The 22,049-nt window shown below is 41.6% G+C and overlaps 1 protein-coding gene across 1 annotated transcript in view; it reads right to left on the reverse strand.

Moving 5' to 3' along the window:
- Nucleotides 1–22,049, reverse strand: part of MRPS27 (mitochondrial ribosomal protein S27) — an 89,258-nt gene that overhangs the window by 52,775 nt on the left and 14,434 nt on the right. The window contains exons 3-4 of the mRNA XM_004608503.2: nt 21,208–21,278; nt 19,122–19,180 (exon numbers count right to left, since the gene is read on the reverse strand). Of these exons, the coding sequence (XP_004608560.2) occupies nt 19,122–19,180; nt 21,208–21,278 (130 nt within the window). The remainder of the gene's footprint in view (nt 1–19,121; nt 19,181–21,207; nt 21,279–22,049) is intronic.

Consider the following 22,049-nt stretch of genomic DNA (forward strand, 5'->3'; position numbering starts at 1 on the left):
TTTTCTCCCCTCCAACAAAATAGATCAGTATGGATAGTTGGACCAATACCACGGAATTATTTTCCCTCACCCCCCAAAATGAAAGGACAGGGATGTGGATGAGAGAACAGGTGAGAGGCAGGCAACCAAAAGTTCTTGGACCATATTTGGCCAGCAGCCTGCTTTTGTATAACTGGTGAGCTAAGAATAGCTCCATATTTTTACAGCGTTTTATACAGAAATCAAAGCCATATTGCACCTGATCATTGTTACCCTCACAGTGGGGGTAGTTATCTATTCCAAATCCATAAACATATTTGTCTTGTCAAATTAGACTCAGACCCAAGCTGAGCTAGTCCTGGCTGTAGATTTTTCAGAGAAATAAGGAAAAACTGCCCAAATACAAAAAAGGTGAAAATGGACTTCTTTGTGGTAGGAGATTAAAACACAAAGCATTTTAAATATTCAGAAAAGTATAAACTACAATAATTGTCTATTCAACTACTTAACACTCTTACACTTTATACATATAGTCATGTAAATACTATAGTGCTGCTTTATATGTTTTCATATTACATAATAATATCATGTTATAAATAGTCTTCCTCATCTTTTTTGCTTGTATTTTTGAGACAACCATGCCAATATAGTTTTAGTTTATCCTTTCTCTCTACTGTATGATATTCTATTGAGACCATGACATTGTCCATTTTCCTATGGATGAATATTAGATTGTTTCTAGGGCTTTTGGGTTTTTTGGGTGTGAGGCACACCAGGTGGTGCTCAGCACTTACGCCTGGCTCTGTGGTTAGGGGTCACTACTGGAGGTGCTTGTCGGGGCTTACAGGCTGCTGGGAGCCCACCTGGTTGTCCAAATGCAAGGCAGGCATCCTATACACTGTATTCTCTCTGGCTCCACTTCTAGGTTTTTACTAGTACAAACAAAGCTACAACATATATTTTTAGAATAATGTTTCTGAACCTGCCAGGATTTAAAATCGTATTTTCTGTCTTGGGCTGGAGCGATAGCACAGTGGGTAGGGCATTTGCCTTGCACGCAGCCGACCCGTGTTCAATTCCTCCATCACTCTCGGAGAGCCCAGCAAGCTACCCAGAGTATCCTGCCTGCATGACAGAGCCTGGCAAGCTACCTGTGGCGTATTTGATATGCCAAAAACAGTAACAACAAGCTCACTCACCATGGAGACATTACTGGTGCTTGCTCAAGCAAATCGATGAGCAATGGGATGACAGTGACAGTGACATTTTCTATCTTACAACTCTGTAAATATTTGTTTTGGGAGTTACAATGTTACTACATGGCAGTATCACTAAAACGAAATCAAGAATTGCCTGTTTTTCAAGAAATACACCTAGAAGCAGAATGCTAAGAATACCGGGCCCATTCTCACTTTTCCTTCAGATTATCAAGTAAATCAGTGTGACTCCTCTTCTTTGTCACAATGATTACTGTCAAGACCTTTCATTTCTGCACCTGATAAGTATGAAAATATGTCTTTAAATTTCCTTCACTCCAGTCTGAATCTATTCTATAACTAGAATGAGCATCATTTCATATACTTAAGTTCATTTTGCGCTTAGAGTCTGTAAATTGTTAGTTCATATCCTCCATTTTCTTAATGGTGTATAGATATGTTCTAGGTAGTAATTTTTAAGTTAAATACATTGTAAATTGTGTGTGTGTGTTTGTCTGTGTGTGTACATGTGTGTGTGTGTGTGTGTGTGTGTGTGTGTGTGGTGCCAGGGGTGGGACCCAGGACCTCACACGTGCTACATAAGTGCTCACAGAAGTCACACCCTGATCCTGTATCATAAGTCTTTCTTGTCTCTTAAATTGTTCATGGCTCCTTTTGTGGAAGAGAACTTTTAAACTTTAACACATTAAAATCTATAAATCTTTTCTTACATTTTTGTCATAAGTATATTCTATGTCATCAACACTCTCCTATATATCAAATAACTTTAGACTTTTCTTTTTCCATTTTAATCCACCTTTAAAAAAATGTACATGTATGTATGTGATGATGTAGGAATTGATTTTTTCCCCCATAGAGTTCAGCAATTGTCTGAGCACCATTTATTAACTAACCCGACTGTCTCCCTTGCAGTGTGATGCATCCAGATGCATGTGGATACTTCAGGCTCTCTCTGTCCTGTTCTATTTGTCTAAGATGTCTTACTTTCACCTTTATAGCTCTGGCAGACCAGCCTTGTATCTAGTTTTCTTAAAACTGTCTTAGTTTTTCTTGGTCCTTTTACTCATTCATCTTAGTTTTGGACAATTTTCTGGGGTTCTAGCAACAATTCTGGTGAGTTAGGGTTGGAATTGCAATTGTAGGCGAAATCTGAGAGTTAGTGTCATATTTTAAACCAAAAAAGAAAGATGGAGTGAGATGCTTGGCAGAAAACAAGCTAAAATGGGAATGATTTTTTTCTTATGAGCTGATACATATATAGACACAGATATAAAAATAAGGGCTGGAGCGATAGCACAGCGGGTAGGGCATTCGCCTTGCACATGGCCGACCCGGGTTTGGTTTCTCCACTCCGCTTGAAGAGCCTGGCAAGCTACCCGTGATGTACTGGATATGCCAAAAACAGTAACAACAAGTCTCACAATGGAGACATTATTGGTGCCCACTTGAGCAAATCGATGAGCAATGGGATGACAGTGACAGTGACATATGTGTGTGTATATATATATTATATATATAATATACATATATAATATATATGATTATTTCTTTTGTAAAGAAAAAAACTTAATTGAATATTTTAACCTTCCTGCAGTACAAGTCAGCATTGTTTTTCAGATACCATGTAGATGATACAATTAGGTATTTTTAGTTCCTGCAGTTCGGAGAAACACAGTAAAATAAATGGTGGGAGAAGACGCTGACAACATTAAACATCTTTAGCCAATCTAAACTGCCCTGTGGACTATAGTTATCATTGCTAAAATCTCTAAAATGTTCTCATTTTCTTCTATTTCAAGTGTCTAAATGTTTTTCTGTCATACTCAAGCTCTCAAAACAGACTTCTCTTCTTGTTTCTAAACTACCTTTTGCTGACTGTGAACCCTAACATCTTGGCAGATCAATTTGGTTGTTCAAATTTCTCTCTTCCATGGCAGATGGGAAGCAGATGGCTTTCTGCTGCCCCCTTCTGGTTTCAGGCCATTGTCCCTCTAGCCAACGTGGGTCTACTGTATGGAAGAGACCTTAAACTAGCAAGCTGTTAGGGTCAGGAAACATCCCCTACCCTCACCCCAGGCCCCCAACCCTGCCTCTACTGGTAACCACCCCACCCCACCCAATGTAAACTCTTTTCTATCTGTGTGTTTAACTCCTAATGTTCATAAGGAACTCTTTCTCCCTAGTTCTTGGTCATTACAATCTTTGTCTTGGTGATCTTGGGGTCAGAGTATTAAATATGATGTCAGGCCTTTGAAACCTAAATTTGAGTATGATGTACACTTTCCCCAAGGAGAAAAAGTCTGGGTAATGAACTAGTTCCCATTCTCTAAAACGTTGCCATCTAGCAGAGACCGTCCAAAAGCTAAAATGTACTGAGTCCTGGCCCTTTTTGTCCCCAAACAGTTGTTTTAATGTGTCAATTCCCTTGTCATGTAACTATCCTATGAAACACAGAGGGCTGCTGGAATCACCTTTTCATGGATGGGGACACTGAGGAGCAAAGGTGGCAGGAACCAGAATCACACAACTACGATGATGGCTTACCTGGGATCAAATCTAGACAGACTAGCTGGAGAGGCCAGGCTCTTATCTGTTACATTTTACTACTTAAGGAAAAAAAAAGAAAAAAACTATTTTTGATTATTCAAAGACAGAATCTAGAAAAGAATATGATGCTGCTGAGTCATCCCAGATAGGCTGGTCTGAGCTGAGAATCCTGGGGCTTTCTGGGAACAGGGTGTGTGTGTGTGTGTGTGTGTGTGTGTGTGTGTGTGTGTGTGTGTGTGTGTGTGTGTGTGTGTGTGTGTGTGTGTGTGTGTGTGTATTGATGGGGATTTCTCCTTCTGCCTGTAGGTGCAGCAGCCCCACCCACGCCCCATCCCCTCCATCAGAGATACGCTCCAGCCCCACAACTGAACCTCACCAAGCTACCAAGCCACTAAATCACTCATTCCAGCACCACAGGTCCTGGGGCGCACAGCCCTTCAAATCTAACAATACTGACAGCCCAGTAAGTGCACAGAAAATATGATGGGAAAGTTGCATAGAAGTCCACCAAGCCCAAAGAGTGAAAACAGTTAACACAGAAAACTCAACCAGCACCAACCAGCTCAGTAACTCTTCAGGCAATGACTTTAGTAACTCCATTATGAAATATAACAATTATCGCACATTGTCTTTTGTTGATTTTTTTTAAAAAAGATAATTGCCTTTTTGTTGTAATGAGCAAAAAATATGAAGTAAACCTGTCTGTGCATGCTAAGGGGCAGACTTGGGTAGTGTGTGGAAAACTGGGGATACCAGTAGAGGGAAGATGACGCTGGTGGTGGAATTGGCTTTGGAATATTATTTATTTATTTATTTATTTATTGCTTTTTTGGGTCACACCCGGTGATGCACAGGGGTTACTTTTGGCTCAGCACTCAGGAATTACTCCTGGCAATACTGGGGGACCATATGGGATGCTGGGAATCGAACCTGGGTCGGCTGCTTGCAAGGCAAACGCCCTACCCGCTGTGCTACGCTCCAGCCCCAGCTTTGGAACATTTAATGCCTATAAAAACTGTATTATGAACAACTTTGTAAATCCCAGTGTCAGTAAAATTATTTTAAACAAAGACATCGAAACACACACACACACACACACACACACACACACACACACACACATACACACACACAATGCAACTATACCCTGAACAAATCAAAGAAAATTCCATAGAAGGTGTTCAGAGAGATCACATTCAATGGTGGAATTCAGGGCAATTTCTGGATGTAGAAGAATTTGGAACAGGCCAGAAGACAGTGTGTATCTCACTAGGTGACTGGAGGGGAGGGCAAAGGTAAGGAAGTACAGGGCACATTCAGGGGAGAGCAATCCATCTGGCTAGACTGATAATACTATGTTTTAACATGCCACACATATAATCTTTCATCACTGCTATTTTTACTTCAGAAAATGGAGAGATGCAGTAATTTATAACTATGAGATCCATAAAGCTTTCATTTTAACAATTTCAATGTTCTTCCTAACAAAACTCTGCCTTGAGTTTATCAATCAAGGTGGATTACTGATGTTGAGTTTCATCTAGTGGTAGCATCCACCACTGAGTCATGCAACAACCAATGCATAAGTACACTGTTCACTCACTATAACAGCATGGAGTTGAAGACGGCGTCTAAGTCCTAGTCTTGTCCTTTACTAGCTATAAAATCATCATTCCATTTGTCTTAAAATCAACAATGTTATTTAAACAGAACAGGACAGATTTTAAAATCAGTCTCAAGAGAAACATAATTGGAAATCTGTTGTGAAAATGATAACATACGATATCATTAAAGAGAAATCTGACCAAGAATTATTGGCTATCCCAGTATCCTCCTGTCTAGATACATGACATCTGGAAAAACTCAAAGATTTATGTGCCAATGGCCTGAAAACTCATGATGAAAATCAACTCAACTTTTTTTCCCTCAAGGTCTTTTTGAAGTTTCCATTTAAGGGTAAGATATCTTACCCTTAAATATCTTACAACTACTGAAAAGCTTTTAAAATTATCTTTAAATCAAACTTTCCTACATTCAAAACCCTCCTGAAGCCTCTGATAAAGTAAGCTGATGTATTTAGTTATGCCTTTCTCTTTGTCCTACAGCTATAATTCTGGGTAATTTAATTATGACTTTCCATCAAGGAAAATTGCCAGGAAGATCTTTAGAATTGGAAACTAACTTAGGGTATATCTTTTACTAAGAGATTCCAAGAGCTTTTAAAAAATTAATGTAAGATTTTTAGAGCTATTAAAAATAGACATACCTTAGCCCTCTCCTTTTAAATTACATGTATAGGCGAAGCAGCAAAGCAAGTGCTGTGGGTCTTTCAGAAGAAGATAATAGAAAAAAGTGAAACACACATGGCATAAAGATTATTCTCCTAGAAAACAAGGGTGATCACCCAAATTCTCATAACCAATGAATTAACAAAACATATTTATAACTAAGACGTGAAATGAAGTTTGGCACCCAATCCAGCAAGAGATGAAGTGACTCTCTGTCCTTTTGCTACTGAATTTTTCATTTCTTATGTTTTCCTTTGATATTCATGATGATTTTTTCATTGATGCACAAGCCCAGTGATCCACTGCTGAGTCTTACTTTTTTCCATTTTGGAATTGCTGGCACTGACACACCAGGCTCTCTCTCTCAAGAGAGAGCCCGTGCCTCTGGCTGGGCTAGATGACAAAAACGAGACCAGACTCAGTGGTTCGGGAGAGGTTTCACCCACACGGGGACTGAGCCTGGATGTCCAACGCCATCCGCTCCCCACCCATAAAGCCCTCCTCGCCTGTGGGCCCAGGGCCGCCACCCCCCAAAACCACCTGCCCTTGAACAGGCTTGGATGAGCCTCACACATGAAGGAACTGGCAGAGGAACCCAGGTGTGTGGGACCCGGAGCTGAGATTTCCAAGCCTGCTCAGATCGGGACTGGGCCTCTTCCACCCAGATCCCCCATTTTCCAGTAGCTAGGCAGTCACAGCCACAAACTGCCCTCCCGGGTGCCGTGTAATCCCATCAATGGCCAACATCCAGAGACTATAAAACCAAGCTCCCGGGTATCTTACAGCCTAGATCTCCCTCTCGGAGAACCTGTCTAACTACCTAGAGTTTCCTGCCCGCACAAGAGAGCCTGGCAAGCTCCCCATGGTATATTCATATGCCAAATACAATAACAATGATGGGTCACATTCTCCTGACCCTGAAAGAGCCTCTGATGCGGCACCATCGGGAAGGACGAGTAAAGAGAGGCTGCTAAGATCTCAGGGCTAGGATGAATGGAGCCATTACTGGGCCTGCTCGAGCAAACTTGCAATCAACAGGATGATAGTGATAGTGATAGTGATTCATGATGATTGTTGAAACTTTGATTCCACTCTGTAAATGAAGTCTAAGAAAGGCCAGAACTTTATGCTTCACAGTATGGGTCTTCTTTCTGATGACTATGCTTAGTATTAATATGAGTGACACTTGGGCTGGAGCGATAGCACAGTGGGTAGGGCGTTTGCCTTGCACGTGGCCAACCCGGGTTCGATCCCTCCATCCCTCTCGGAGAGCCCAGCAAGCTACCGAAAGTATCCTGCCCGCACGGTGAAGTCTGGCAAGCTACCTGTGGCATATCTGATATGCCATAAACAGTAACAACAAGTCACATAATGGAGATGTTATTGGTGCCTGCTCCAGCAAATCGCTGAGCAACGGGATGACAGTGACAGTGACAGTGACAGTGATTATGCATTATCGCCTCTGCATGTTTCCAGGTGCTATTTTCAATTTCATTAATTTGTACCACTTTGTTATAAGGTATGTACATATTTATTGAGTCCATACTTTCTGATTTGTTACCTAAAATGACTTAGGAAAAACAGACTTGTATAAAGAGATATAATGACTACTCTGGCTAATAAGGCTTTCGTTGTTTTATTTTTAGTGGGGGGTGTCACACTCTGATGCTCAGGGTTTCTTTCCGGCACTGCGCTCAGGAATTACTCCTGACAGTGCTATGGGAACTCTGTGGGCATAGAACCCAGGTCGGCCACATACAAGGTAAGTGCCCTACCTCCTATACTATTGCTCCGGCCCTGGCTGAAAACGCTTTAAACTTTAAATTAGGCCTCCTTCTGTAGCCTGGACTTCTGTCATGGGCTCTAGGACATCATAGATTTCCTCGGCCTCATTTTCACAGATTCTGAAAGCAGAACTTCAAAATCACCCACTGTAAAACATTCCAGCTGGTACCAAGAGAACAGTTAAGAGTCTAATACAGGCATGATTTGGCTATATATTTTCCAAAGATCTGTGGCTAGTTCTTCCTAACAGTTCAATTGTGCTCAGCAGGCAAAAAATGTAATGCAGCAAACTTAGAAAAATGTATATACATATGATGAAAAAGCAACAAAACCCCACCCATTTGCCATCTTCCAATTCAATAAATACTTCAATCTATGACCTCGCCATTTTCTCATTAAGGAGTGATTATTAGTCCATTTTGAACCCCTGCTTGTTTCCTATCTTTATATCCAACTGCCCTGCTGAATTATTCCCCCTTCCTGTGCAAAACATTTCTCTCTTCATTTCTAGTACCAATCACTTCAAAGGCAGACCTTTATCCCCATGTCCACAATTTCTCTGCAACATTTGCCACTTTCAATCCAAAGTTTATTGTTACTTCTCGAAAAACTTTTATGATACATTCTTCTCACAAATCTACTGATCATTAAAAATGATAAAACATGTTTAATAAGTGATACAGATCTATGATAATAAAATTTGAAAGGTACAAGATAAAATTCAGTGATGTCATACAGATTTAAAAAAAAATTCTAGGTTCCATCATTCCAGAGACATACACTGTCTAGACACATACACAGATATGCCAAAGCATATAAATACACATAATTATAGACATGGAAACCACTGTGGCAACAGAAAATACTATATACCTTGTATTTTTGCACTTAATGTTATAAAATCTTTCATATGAAATACAAATAGAGGTATCTAATTTCTTCTAATCACCACTTATGTAGCTGTAGAACAATTTCTATTGTATATAGTATTCCACTTATAATTCCACTTATATAGCTGTAGAAAAATTTGACTAGGCTCTATGGTGGCACAGTACTCTACTTTTTGTAATGACTATGATTTCACATGTATGTAAATTTACTAGGGAGCTAAATTCCACACTATCGAGTTATTGGGTCAGAGGCTATAAATTTGTAATTTTGATAGAAAATGTGAAAGTTCTCTCTATAGAAGTTGTATCTGTCTACAAGCAATGCACAATGTCAAATCTTAAACTCTTTGCCTTACCAACATTCTACTTCCTCTGCCTACCTAGATCCTCACTGCTGCAAACAGGTTCTATGCTTTCAGTTAGGGAGCTCCTCAGCCCCCCACATACTGGTTCTCACCAAACTGTACCACCTCGGCTGACTGTTCCCTTTAGCAGTGGCTCCTGTTTTTTCTATCAGTTGGTCTTTGAGGTTACCGAAAAGGCTACCACCTCTTCTATGAATCTTTGCTGTTAATGAACACCCTGCAGGCTGCCACAAATGTGTTTTCCCTAAAACATATTTTCTTACATAAGTACAACCAAGTTCTCCATTTATACTTTAGTTTTGTGTTCATTTTGAATTGTTCTGTATTTATAGTTAGTCCTAAGTGACTTATAATCTTTTAACCACTGCGATTATACGCTTTTGAACACATCACTAGCAAATTAAAAAAATACTTTTCCTACACCTTTCATTAAATTTGGAACCTCCTTTATAAACAGTCAATAATCATTTCTCTTACACACAGAGAGCCTGTCTTCTTATAGTATAATATTCTGTCAGTAAGTTTAAATTTGCCTTCAATGGGAATAGAAAGATCACTAACTTTCACAAAATCAATCTCCCTTTCTATTCCTCATAATCTTCCCTCTCATTTCTAAATATATCCCAGGCATGCAGACATATTACTTGATTGATCTTGGTGCTCAGTGCTTGACATTAATAATGTATATACGTACATATGTGCACACACAGTGATTCCAAAATTGATAGGAAGTGCAAAGAACCTACACTAGACAAAATGTCTTTGTCAAACAAGAACTAAACTGAAAGACTTGCACTTATAAATTTTAAGACATAAATTACAGCCATCTTGAAAATATGTTATTAACATCAAGAGAGATGATGGAACAGAAATAAATGAACAAAACCAATGATGAATGATTCTAAAATGATGAAACTTGTAAGTTACAGGGAAAAAAGTGTGTGTTGAGTTTGGCAAAGATTTCTAAACACCAACCTATGCATGATTCATTAAAAAAAGAGAGAGAGAGAAAGAGATTATAATAAAAACTCCTCTCTGAAAAATACTTAAGTGAATTAAAAGACCAAAAAGACTATTTTTCAGAAAAGAAAGTTCTCGAAACTCAGTAGGAAGAAAACAAACTCAATTTAGAAAGTGGGTAAAAGACAGTCACTTCTCCACAGGAGAGACGGATGTAGGCTAAGAGCATGAAAAGATGCTCAGCACACATGTTTGCAGCAGCAGGCACTGCCGTGGATCCCGAGGATCAAAGTCTCCAAGGGGACAAATTCATAACCTAGAGAAATAGTTACTACCTAAGGTGGAAGGTTAGAACCAAAGCTTTCAAGGGAAAATTCCATTGATAGAAATTTTGACCTCCCACGGCTCTGAGGACCTGGATCCAGGCTGAAATGGCAAACCCATGGTGGGGAGAAGTGTCATGCAGGAAGGCAGGAAGACACCTGGTTCTCTTCCTAACTCTCACCAGAGTGCCACTGGGCCACTGTGGAGGACGCCCCTGCCCGTCTGCTCTTCTCTACTGCAGAGCCCTTAGCAGTGAGAAATTCCCTCTCAGGCCTGTAGCAAGAATCAGCCACTGCAAATGAAAGAAAGCAATGCACAACTATGGCGATGTTTCAAAAACAAGCTCTAACAGTCATTTCCCTGCCCCGGATTCTTCATTCTTCTTAACAGTGTTCAAACTTACTGCGACCCAGACATTGTAACAGAAAAAAAAAAAAAAATTTGTTTGCTGAGGTTTGGGAGCCACACCTGGCAGTGCTCAGGGCTCACTCCTGGCAGGCTCAAGAGGCCACGTGGGGTGTCAGGGATTGAACCCGGGTCAGCCAGGTGCAAGACAACCTATTGTACTTTATCACTCTAGACCCTAATAGAAAAATAACTTTAATTTAAATGTTCTCACTTGTATAAAGAACATTTATAGCAGTAAATGTTCTTTATTTATGCTATAAATACTATAAAACAACCGTGATCTAAGGCTTAAACTGAAAACAAAAAACAAAAAACGGTATTCACTCCCAATGAACACCCACCTTCCTGGGGTAGGACACTCGCCTTCTAAGGAACTAACAGTTGGGGATATTTTGGCTTCTTGAGAAGTGAGGCTGCTCTGGGCCTCCCTCCTTAAGGCTGGCTGCCAACTGGAGACCCGCAGCCGTGCAGGCTGCCATCTGCCTGGCCCCAGCTGTTCCTGACCTGCCCTCCGCCTCCAACCAGGGAAGCCTGGTATCTGCGAGGTCGGTGAAGCAAGTGATGCAAGATGCTTGAGGCCGAGGTACAGAGTGGACGAATGTGCTGGCGGCACAGCCTGCCTTGCAGCCTTGCCCAACCCTCTCATTCGAGGGGAGGGCAGGCACACACACTCCATGGCGACAGAAACAGATGTTTCTAGACTCTAGACACACACACCTTCCCAAGGAGCTGCAACGGTCTTTGCTCACTGTATGACAGTGAATTCAGCACGGTCCCCACATTCCTGCTTAAAGCCAAAAGCCCGCTTTTGATAACATCATATTTTTAAGGAGATAATATGTTATCTACATTAGACGTTTCTATTACTTCTCTTTCAGGAATGACCCCTATGGTGCAGATTAAAAGATCCCTTCTGACCACAGTCTGAGAGTGACAGGAGGTTTAATCTCATGATTCTCTTAAAGGCTGTGGTCCCCAAATGATAGAAAATTCTGAATAAAAATCAGCCTTTTAAAATGCAATTTGCGAACATCCTCCATGATAAACCGAGGGATGCCACTGGGAGAGAAGGGAATTTCATGACTCCATTTGAATTCTGATAATTCAATCAAGTATTCCTATGGGAACTGGGTTAAAACTTGCTATAACCATGAAAATAATGGCTTTTACTCATGCCACCATTTTACCAGAGTCAGGCAGTTTTATCCCCTGAAAATGGAGACACAGACCCTGCATCAGGGCTCAGCTATGGGCCCGGGGACGCACACATCCACCTCCACTGGACTTGGAGACTCCGGAGCTCAGAACTGCAGGCTAGGCAGCCCCAACAAGACACGTGCTCCCCATAACAACACAGGCAATTTCTCTGGAGAAGCTCACTATAAAACATTAACCTCAAGCTGGCAGATGCCAGAAGATTGCTCGGGGGATAAAATAGAGTAAGGTAGTTCTTTTTCCTGTTTGAATTTTTTTTTTTTTTTTGCTTTTTGGGTCACACCTGGCAATGCACAAGGGTTACTCCTGGCTCTGCACTCAGAAATCACCCCTGGCGGTGCTCAGGGGACCATATGGAATGCTGGGAATAGGACCCGGGTCGGCCGTGTGCAAGGCAAGTGCCCTACCCACTGTGCTATCACTCCAGCCCCCTTTTCTGTTTGATTTTTGGGCCACATCTGGAGATGCTCAGGGCTTACTCCTGGTTCTGTACTCAGAAAAACTCCTGGCGGGACTCAGGAGACCAAACGGAGTACAGGGGCTCAAACCCAGATGGGCTTTGTGAAAGGCAAGCACCTGCCGTACCTGCTGCACTCTCTCCAGCCCCTACTCCCCCAACAGATAACGTTTTTTTTTTGTTTTTTGGTTTTTTTTTGCTTTTTGGGTCACACCTGGCGATACACAGGGGTTAGTCCTGGCTCTGCACTCAGGAATCACTCCTGGCGGTGCTCAGGGGACCATATGGGATACTGGGAATCGAACCCGGGTCGGCCGAGTGCAAGGCAAATGCCCTACCCGCTGTGCTATTGCTCCAGCCCCCCAGATAACGGTTTTTAAAAAAGAAAAAGCAGACTACAGATGTACCATAACTATAAAGGGTTCTTCTCATGCCTTAGTTGGCTTTTTCCTCTGCTATGCCACACTCTATTCTTAAGACTCAATGGAATCCTGTTCTGCCATGGTTACTGTAAAAAAAAAAAAACCAAAACTATGGCTTGATCCAGGATCCTCCCTGGTAATATCTTATACTGGGAAATGCAGAATCTTCCCGCAGTTTCCATTATTCCTGGGGCTTCCCTTCTCTGCTCTGGGTCCCGCCCCCAGGTGGGATGTGCTTGGTAAATCTCTATTCCTTTGTTTCTGCATCAGTAAAATAGAGATGACAATTTAACTCAGGAATGTCATAATTTCTAGTGCTACAATAACAGAGAGCCATTTTTTGCCTCAAATATTAACGATGGCACGATAGCACAGGGAGTCAGGCACTTGCCTTGCATGTGGCTGACCTGCGTTCCATTCCTAGCATGATGTATGATCATCTGAGCACTGCCAGGAGAGATCCCTTAGCACAGAGCCAGGAGTAGCCCCTGCATACCCCTTCTCCCAAATGCTGAGAGGGGGACTGCACATAGATGAAAGAACTCAACCCTATGCCCAAGGTAAAAAAAAAAAAAAAAAACAGTTTTCACTTCATTATGCCACACTTGGTGATGTTCAAGGGTCATTCCTAGTGGTGCTGGGTGGGGATCAACTCGGGTTTCAAGGGAGGCAAAGCAAGAACCTTCCCTCTGGACTATCTCTCCAACCCATAACTCAACTCCTTAGACGTGGATGCGGAGCTAATAAACCAACAATGCATCAAACAGCAATCAACTGGGCTGGAGTGATAGCACAGCAGATAGGGAATTTGCCTTGCACGCAGCAGACCCAGGTTCCATTCCCAGCATCCCCTATGGCCCCTCAAGCACCACCACGGGTAATTCCTGAGTGCAGAGCCAGGAGTGACCCCTCTGCATCGCCGGGTGTGACACCTCCCACAAAAAAAACCAGCAATCAACTTCTTAGGCTCACCCAAAAGGTGACCATAGGAGGGCCCCACTTTCATATGTTCCTCTCAGGTCCCAAAGCCTTCTCTGCAGTTCCTGCAGAGTAAGGTCTCGCCCGCCCTCACCCCCAGAACTGAGCCTGTATGGGGAAAAGAGCCCAAATGAAGTGTTCCTGCCCACCCATCCCTGTTCAGGGACCTTACAGGAATCTCCATAAGCATCTCAGGGCCTGTTCAAATCTGCTCACTTTTGCCAGTGCCTTCTTCCTTCCAGCACTGAAATTTCAGACAGGTTGTATCTCTGTTTACATTGGGAAAACAGAACATATAACCTCTCAAATGCATGCAGTCTTACTCTAAGGTCTAAACTTAAATAAGAAAAGGAGGCCTTGGTTAAAAAACAAAGACTCAGAAAACTTCAAAGGGGCTAGGGGAAGAAACAAGAATAAAGAGCACACACAGACATAAAGGCCTTTTTCAGAGGTAATCTCACAGCAGGGTTCTTAACTAATCCTTTTTTGTGGCTGAACACTCTGGTAGTCTGAGGAACCCTCACAGAATGTTTTAAACACATGAAATAAAAAACAGGGAATCGAAAAGGAAACCAGGGGCAGTGAAACACAAGGATCAAAGTATGACTGCCTGGGCTGTGGGCTCTGGTGCTTCTTTATCAATGCATGAAGTCACACTGGCTAGCAGCTGGCAAGCAAAGGAAGGAGTACATCTGAACATCACACACGGTGATGCACACGATTTGTCACAGAGTCAGTCTGTGGCAACCCTAATGAGAGATGAGAAACCAATGGTTCTCACTGAGGAGGCGGCTGCAGATGCTCCATGTCACACTATGACCTGTTGCCTACATTCATGACCAAGGAAGTGCCAACTATGAGCGGTTCATGGAAATAAGAACGTTATTCCTGTCAGAATCTCCTCTGAACTCTCTCTAGACCCCAGTACACAAAGCAGCTGGCGGTGCAGCTTCTATGGTTGGTTCCAGCAGAAGCAGAGTCTGTGGAGCTGATGCTGGTCCCCCCTTCACAGCAAGGCCCCAGCCCCGCCCCCGGGGCCCCTCCCTGCCAAGGCCTTCTGGGAAGACAGCCGGCAACCACACGCAGGGGGCCAGTACCCAGCCGGTGGCTTGCATCATTCTTAGGCTGGTGTTCCCCACCCTGGGCATCATGACCCAAAGCTGATGAAGTGCCTGCTTATTACATCCTATGCTTCATTAATTTTATTTTTCACTGTTCTGTTCTCCTATTTACATTATTGAAAAAAAAGTTATACCAGTTATGTTCCGTAGCTTGTACATATTTTTATTTTACTTCAATGTAAACCTTTTTTTAAACCAAATTTAATAATTTTATTTTTTTCCTGGCTTGTTGTCCCCTTAGATGTAAAGGGTATTACCAGGATTTATTTTTAATTGCCAAAGAACATAATTCCAGATATTGGCTGTTTTTAGTTGACAGCATCATTTGGAAGCATCATTTCTGTTTCCTTAGTGTTTTTTCTTTCTATTGATCAGAAGCAAAAAAAAGGGTGTGTGTGTGTGTGGAGGGGGAAGCACAGGAGGGTTGTTCGGCAATTTGTGCCCCCTCCTGTCATCTTAATAGTGGTCTTTCAAACTCTCCATCCTGGGGAATCCTCAGTAGTGAAGCCCCTAAATTGATAAAGCGGTGAACCTCGGTGTGTCCAAGACTTACGTCCCTCATGGGAAGACAGGAAGACAACAGCTGGCAGAGCAGTTGGCCTTGGAACTGCTTAGCTTAGGACTGCTTAGGAACACCTGAGTCCATCCATGTAGCTGTCACTACATGGGTCCCAATCTCTGTGGCTCTAATTTGCTTTCCATAAACATTGGAGGAGACAGACCTGCATCTCACAGTCTCTGCTTTTTCCTTTTGGTTTCTGGGCCATACCTGGTGGTGCTCAGGGTTTACTCCTGGCTCTGGGCTCTGGGATCACTCCTAGTGGGGACTCACAGGACCATATGCTGGGGCTTGAACTCGTGTCAACTGTTCACTATCTTTCTGGTCCCTGTTGTGTTTTGGTGAAGGGGGTCACCCTGAGTGGTGGTCAGGAGGCCTGGAGCCCCCACTGGTGATTCTCTGCCAACCATGGTTCACATTGGTTCAGTGTGAGGGTCTGAGCAGGGTTCAGGGGCCTCCAGTAGTACATGGTCACATGATGCCAAGGACCAGGGGGCATAAAGGCAAGCACTTTGACCTTCATACAATCTCTCCAGCCCTGAAGCTGAGCTTCTTAAACTGTGAGACGCTACTTAACTAAATGTGGGGGTTGAGAAAAATCTGGCAATGGTAAAGGGTTTCTAAATGCATGACAACAAAAATATAATGTGAACTCAACTGTGTAGTGAATTCAAGGTGTTTCTGGCAGCACGTGGCTATATAGCCATTTTTGGGCAAAAAGAGGAAGCCCTGTTTCAAACGATCCACAGGGAAGGAAGAAATACATTTTATGAAAGTTGAAACACAACTAGACAACAAGCAGAGAATTAAGCATGGAAAGTCTTCAAGGTAGGACTTAGTGTGATCGGCTGAATATTAAGAGGAGTGGGACACTCATCACTGTCTGCCCAGCACCTCGGACAGAGCCCGGGCATGCATTGGGGGCTAAACAGATGTGGAATCACCAAGTTCTATTACACGTACAGCAGAGCAGGACACTGTTTTTCCTAGGACTATGGTGGCACTGTGCCTCCACAGGGCTGAATTCTAAGAGAGTCTCTCGGGGCTAGGGAGACACTATAGGGGTTACAGCGGTTAGGGTGTGTGGCCTCTGCGGTGACTGGGTGGAGGCCTTGAGCCTCCAGAACGGTGGCCCTGGCGGTCCTCAGCAGAGCAGCTCCTGAGCTGTTTTTTCTCCTCCTAGCACTGAACCATCGACCAGGTTGGCTGAGTGACTCTGGGCCCCTGTCTCCCGGTGCCGCCACCCCCCAGCCCCCCAACCCCCACCTCCCAAATGCTTGGGAGTGTCATTCTCTCCTCCTCCTCCCCAATCCCAAAGTTCTACTTAGACATTAGAACCAATTTCTGTGTTTTTCCATAAACAAAGCAAAAGATTAAGAACTGAGCAGATGTCAGCCCAGCTAGACGATTCACCATCAGCAAAAATAACTATCAAAGAGTGTCAAGGAACAGTACGTAAAGATTACTGTACCCATCTTGCTCCCATCAAGGGATTTGTTCATGGTTGGCTGAACTGCGAGTAGGAGGGCACTAGCAATTATGATTTCAGGACCTGGAATATTAAGTTCAAGATACTGGTAAAGGTAACCTTTGATGTAGAATAAATGATTTTGGGGAACAGGGATGTGGCGCAGCAGCAGAGCACTTGCATTGCACGTGGGAGGTTTTGGGTTCAATCCCCAGTACTATAAAAGTAAATACATTAAATTAAAAAATAAGTGAAATAAATGATTTTTTGATGGAGAATCTAATCTACTTGAGATTCATATTTTAATAGAAAACACAAAAAAGGTGGCAGAATTTACCCAACTCAGAAAAAAAAAGGAACCTTGTTATTTAGCAAAAGCAAGTAAAAGAAAATTAAATGAATTTTTACTAATATAAAGAAAACCTTTTAAAAATGCAACTAAATAGAAAAAGCTGCAAGTGTTCTTGCACAAAGCAAAGATCTAATGGGAAATTTGGATGCAATGCTTATTTGAAACACTTCACATTTGAATTTGTGTTTATTTTTGGAATCTAGGAATTAGAAAGTCAAATAAAAAATTTTTAAAGCATAAAGAATCACAATTAAAATTAGTTCTGAGGGACGGAACCATTTTAAAAGCTATCTGACTGCTAGACAAAGCAACTAAAAGGATTAATCAAAAATTATTTGACCAAGAATTTTGTAGTCAAGTGGATGGGCATGAAAAGTTTCATGCTGAGTGAAATGAGTCAGAAAGAGAGAGACAGACATAGAAAGATTGCACTCATCTATGGTATATAGAATAACAGAGTGGGAGACTAACACCCAAGAACTGTAGAAATAAGTACCAGGAGGTTGACTCCATGGCTTCGAGGCTGGCCTCACGTTCCGGGGAAAGGTCAACTCAGAGAAGCGATCACCAACTACATTGTAGTCGAAGGCCATGTGGGGGAAGGGAGTTGCGGGCTGAATGAGGGCTAGAGACTGAGCACAGCGGCCACTCAACACCTTTATTGCAAACCACAACAGCTAATTAGAGAGAGAAAACAGAAGGGAATGCCTTGCCACAGTGGCAGGGTGGGGTGGGGGGGAGATGGGATTGGGGAGGGTGGGAGGGACACTGGGTTTACGGGTGGTGGAGAATGGGCACTGGTGAAGGGATGGGTTCCCAAACTTTGTATGAGGGAAGTATGAGCACAAAAGTGTATAAATCTGTAACTGTACCCTCACGGTGATTCTCTAATTAAAAATAAATAAATTAAAAAAAAAAATTATTTGACCAATCTCTTATTTAACAAGCTTGATGCTGTGCCAATGTCTTGCTACTATTTAGGGTATATACTAAACATGCTTCCTTTTCCACCCGAGTGACTGTACTTCACAGTAGGATTGCTCCCAGCCATAAGAATAAAGTAAATGTGGCAACACAGGAAAAATGTTTCAAGTATAGTGTTAATTGAAAACGGATGCCAAGTAGCATATTAGTGTAGTGCCATCTGAATAAAAGAGAGAAGAGATTGCTATATTCATTTTTCACCAATCACAGGAAAAAAAATCCAAAGTTGAGAAATTATTCTGAAGGCCACACTGTAAAAACAGGCCTCTCTCTTATTTTTTTCGTTTTGGGTCATATACAGCGATACTCAGGGGTTACTCCTGGCTCTGCACTCAAGAATTACCCCGGGCGGAGCTTGGGGGACCATATGGGATGCCAGGGATTGAATCCGGGTCAGCCTCATGCAAGGCAAACACCATTACTCCTGTATTATCGCTCCAAAACAGGCCTCTCAATTACTAAAGGCTGAATGTCAACAGGTAAAAGTTTCAATGGAAAGTAACTAATAGCTATCAATTATAAATGTCTATACTTATAAGAACTATGTACAAAACAGCATATAAAAGGTTATCACTTTTATATTGTATATAGTACAAAGACAAACCAAACAACCAAAAGACCCTTCAATAGAATACTGACTTAAATAATATATTCATAATATGAAATATAATACCATTCATAGTATGACTATTATAGTTATAAAAAATTGGGAATTTCTATACACTGTCATCAATGTAGCTCTAAAACACACACTTAACATATAAACTGGAGGAGTACATAGCCAATGAAATAGAAAACTTACTTATAAAGGTAATATTCAGCATGGTCTATCTCTTCTCGAGATGAAATGTTGTCCACAAACTAAAAAACATAAAAGGAATCTTTACACACAAATGTCACATCTTGGGCCTAATTTATACAAAAACCTTAGGAAAAACACCAAGTTCCCTTTTTTAAAAATTTTCGGACCACAATTGGTGATGCTTATGGATAACTCCTGGCTCTGCACTCAGGAATTACTCCTGATAAGCTACATGGAAAACAAACACCCTCCCCACTATACTATCTCTCCAGCCCTGCAAATTCCCATTTTAAAGAGCAGTGTTTATAAGGTGCTCCTTCTTAAAACCCCTTCACAGTAGTGCAAAAAATGTTGATGACCCTTTTCTTCTATGTATAGAATGACCTTGGTTATAAAACTTGAAAATCAGTAACAAGCCCTGCTCAGAAGAGAAAGGGTTTTCTGGTATATTTATAACTAGCTATCAACATTGCCCTTGACTTTTAAACCTGAAATATTTCTTTTGTTCCAAGCTCCTAATACAAAGGTAACATGGCTGAAAGGATGAAGAATCTAACGGCTGAAAAAACATGGCTCAAGAGATGGAAACTTAAATTGAGAGAACTCAGTCTGGGAACCATTAACCCTTCTCTGATTTAAACTCTGCTCTGGACTAGTCAACCTGTGATTCTTCTGCTAAGTCTCTCTCACACAATAAACTTCCTGCATTTGCTTTTTAGCTCTAAAACAAATAAATCGAAAGAAAGGACTATTTGCAGAATGGACTTTAACCTCAAGCAGAGACTCAGAGGTTAAAAAGAACATGTTATGAATATAATTAAAATCTCATAAAGAGTGAAAAGAAAAGCAATAAACTTTCTAAAGAACGTGGAAGAGCTATAAATTCAGAAATCTCAGTAAAGGTCCGAAAAACATCAAGTTCATGCATGCAATGTGATGTTGTGAGCTAGCTCGCCCGCTCATTTGCTGCGTGGCACAAACAGATGGCATCGCTCCTCTGCATCTTAGCTGCTCCATCTGCACAGAGAGAATTAAAGCACCTGCCATGACATATCTGGGCTCCTATGAGAAAATGGTTTCACTTCAAGTGGCAGTTTTTAAGAATCCATCCATGCGGTTAAGCGAGGACTTACTGTGGTTTCTTTTCTTTTCCCTTCTAGATGGATTACTGCCTTGAATTTGGTGATGTCATTCATTTTTATAAAAAGCTTTCCTAACTTAGGTTTCTCATCCTAGCATCCCGTCAGCCCATTTGGCCAGACATTCCCCATACCAGGACTGAGGCGGGGAAAGTCAGTAGTCTAATTTGCTAGTGAGGTCACAGTAAAGATCGGAACAGACCTGTCTGAAGGAGACAACTTTGGAAAGACACTTTGATATCTGGAGAATTGGGTTTGGAATCCTCTTTTTTCCTGGTTATCAAGCACTCTGACTTTGTCATGTAAGCTGGCTACAATTTAAGTCACATGGCCAAGATGAAAATCAAGAGAAGGTATTTTACAAAATGAGTACAATCTTTGGCACAGAAGGTTTTATTCAGTTTAACACTAACATCAATGTAGATGTTTATAGACTTTCTTAGCTACTGAAACCACTTTCTTTTTGTTTTTGTTTGGGGGCCATACCCAGTGGTGCTCACGGCTTACTCCTGGCTCTGCATTCAGGAATCACTCCTGGAGGGTTCAGGGGACTAAATGGGGTGCCAGGGATCAAATCCAAGTTGGTTGCATGAAAGGCAAGCGCCCTATTCACTGTCCTATCTGTCTGGCTGCAGAAACCAATTTCAATATTAAGTAAATACTATTACTTTGAGAGTGATCCATCTTTTGAAAAAGCATGGTCCCGTAGAGCAGAATATCATATCCTGAAAAAACTAAATTAGTTAAGTTAGATAAACAATAGTGATCACTGACACAGTAGTTGGTCAGTTTATTATCTTAGGTTAGCCAAGGAAATCTGTGACATCACCATAAAATATCTATTAAAAAATATTTCCTGGATAAATGTTTCCTATGCAAAATATATATGTCTCATCTACATAAAGAACCTCCCTTTTTGGAAAACAAATACATTTAAATGATCTTACCCGGGATATCGTTAAAGAACTAACAGGCAACTTTCTGTCATATGTTTTATCCATTAAGGCTGCTAGATCAGCTGTGAAGACAAAGAAAGAGAGAGAAGGGGAAAGAAACCTGGTTAAATATACATATTTTTAAAAAATCTCACAGATACAGTTCCTACCAGATGGCTACCAATATTATGAAGTTGGTATTAAGACAGATGGTTTTTCTTGCTCTTTTAAGAAATCATTACTACATGATTTCTTAATCATGCAAAGGAACGTTAATAACATTTTAAAATCATTGAAGTAAGGATTATCAAAAAAATCCTAGCATCCATCAAACTAAGAAAATGGATCAAGAAGATACTTCTGGAAGGACATTCAGGAAAGCATTATTGAAAGGCACTAAGGAAATTCACTGCAACTTGGACTGGAACTGGAACTGCGCTTTAAGTGAAGTAAGTCAGAAAAACAAATACTGGATGTTCTCACTGATCTGTCTTATACAGAGTAACATTTCTAGGGAATGTAATTCTCAGATTACAATGTTACCTCATAGTCCCAAAGGATCTGAAATCCAAGGCAACATTCTCCCCAAAATAATTATTTCGCATCTCCTTATTGTGTCTCAAACTAACAATATACCCTTCCCCCGAGTATCTTATTTTTCTCAAGTACAAAAAGAAGCAATCACCAATCATACAAACTTCAGTCCAGACTGTTAACATCATTGCCCATTACTGTGCCTTCCGGTTTTGTTTTTAACAAATGATGAACCTTATTAGACAAACAAAAATGGCAAAGACCTCGAGTGCCTCTCTCCTCCCAGGAACTTCTCCTTTGCTAGGCTCTCCTGAGCAGCA

This window comes from Sorex araneus, chromosome 1 (genome assembly GCF_027595985.1).
Source record: "Sorex araneus isolate mSorAra2 chromosome 1, mSorAra2.pri, whole genome shotgun sequence".
In the NCBI taxonomy this organism is placed as follows: domain Eukaryota; kingdom Metazoa; phylum Chordata; class Mammalia; order Eulipotyphla; family Soricidae; genus Sorex; species Sorex araneus.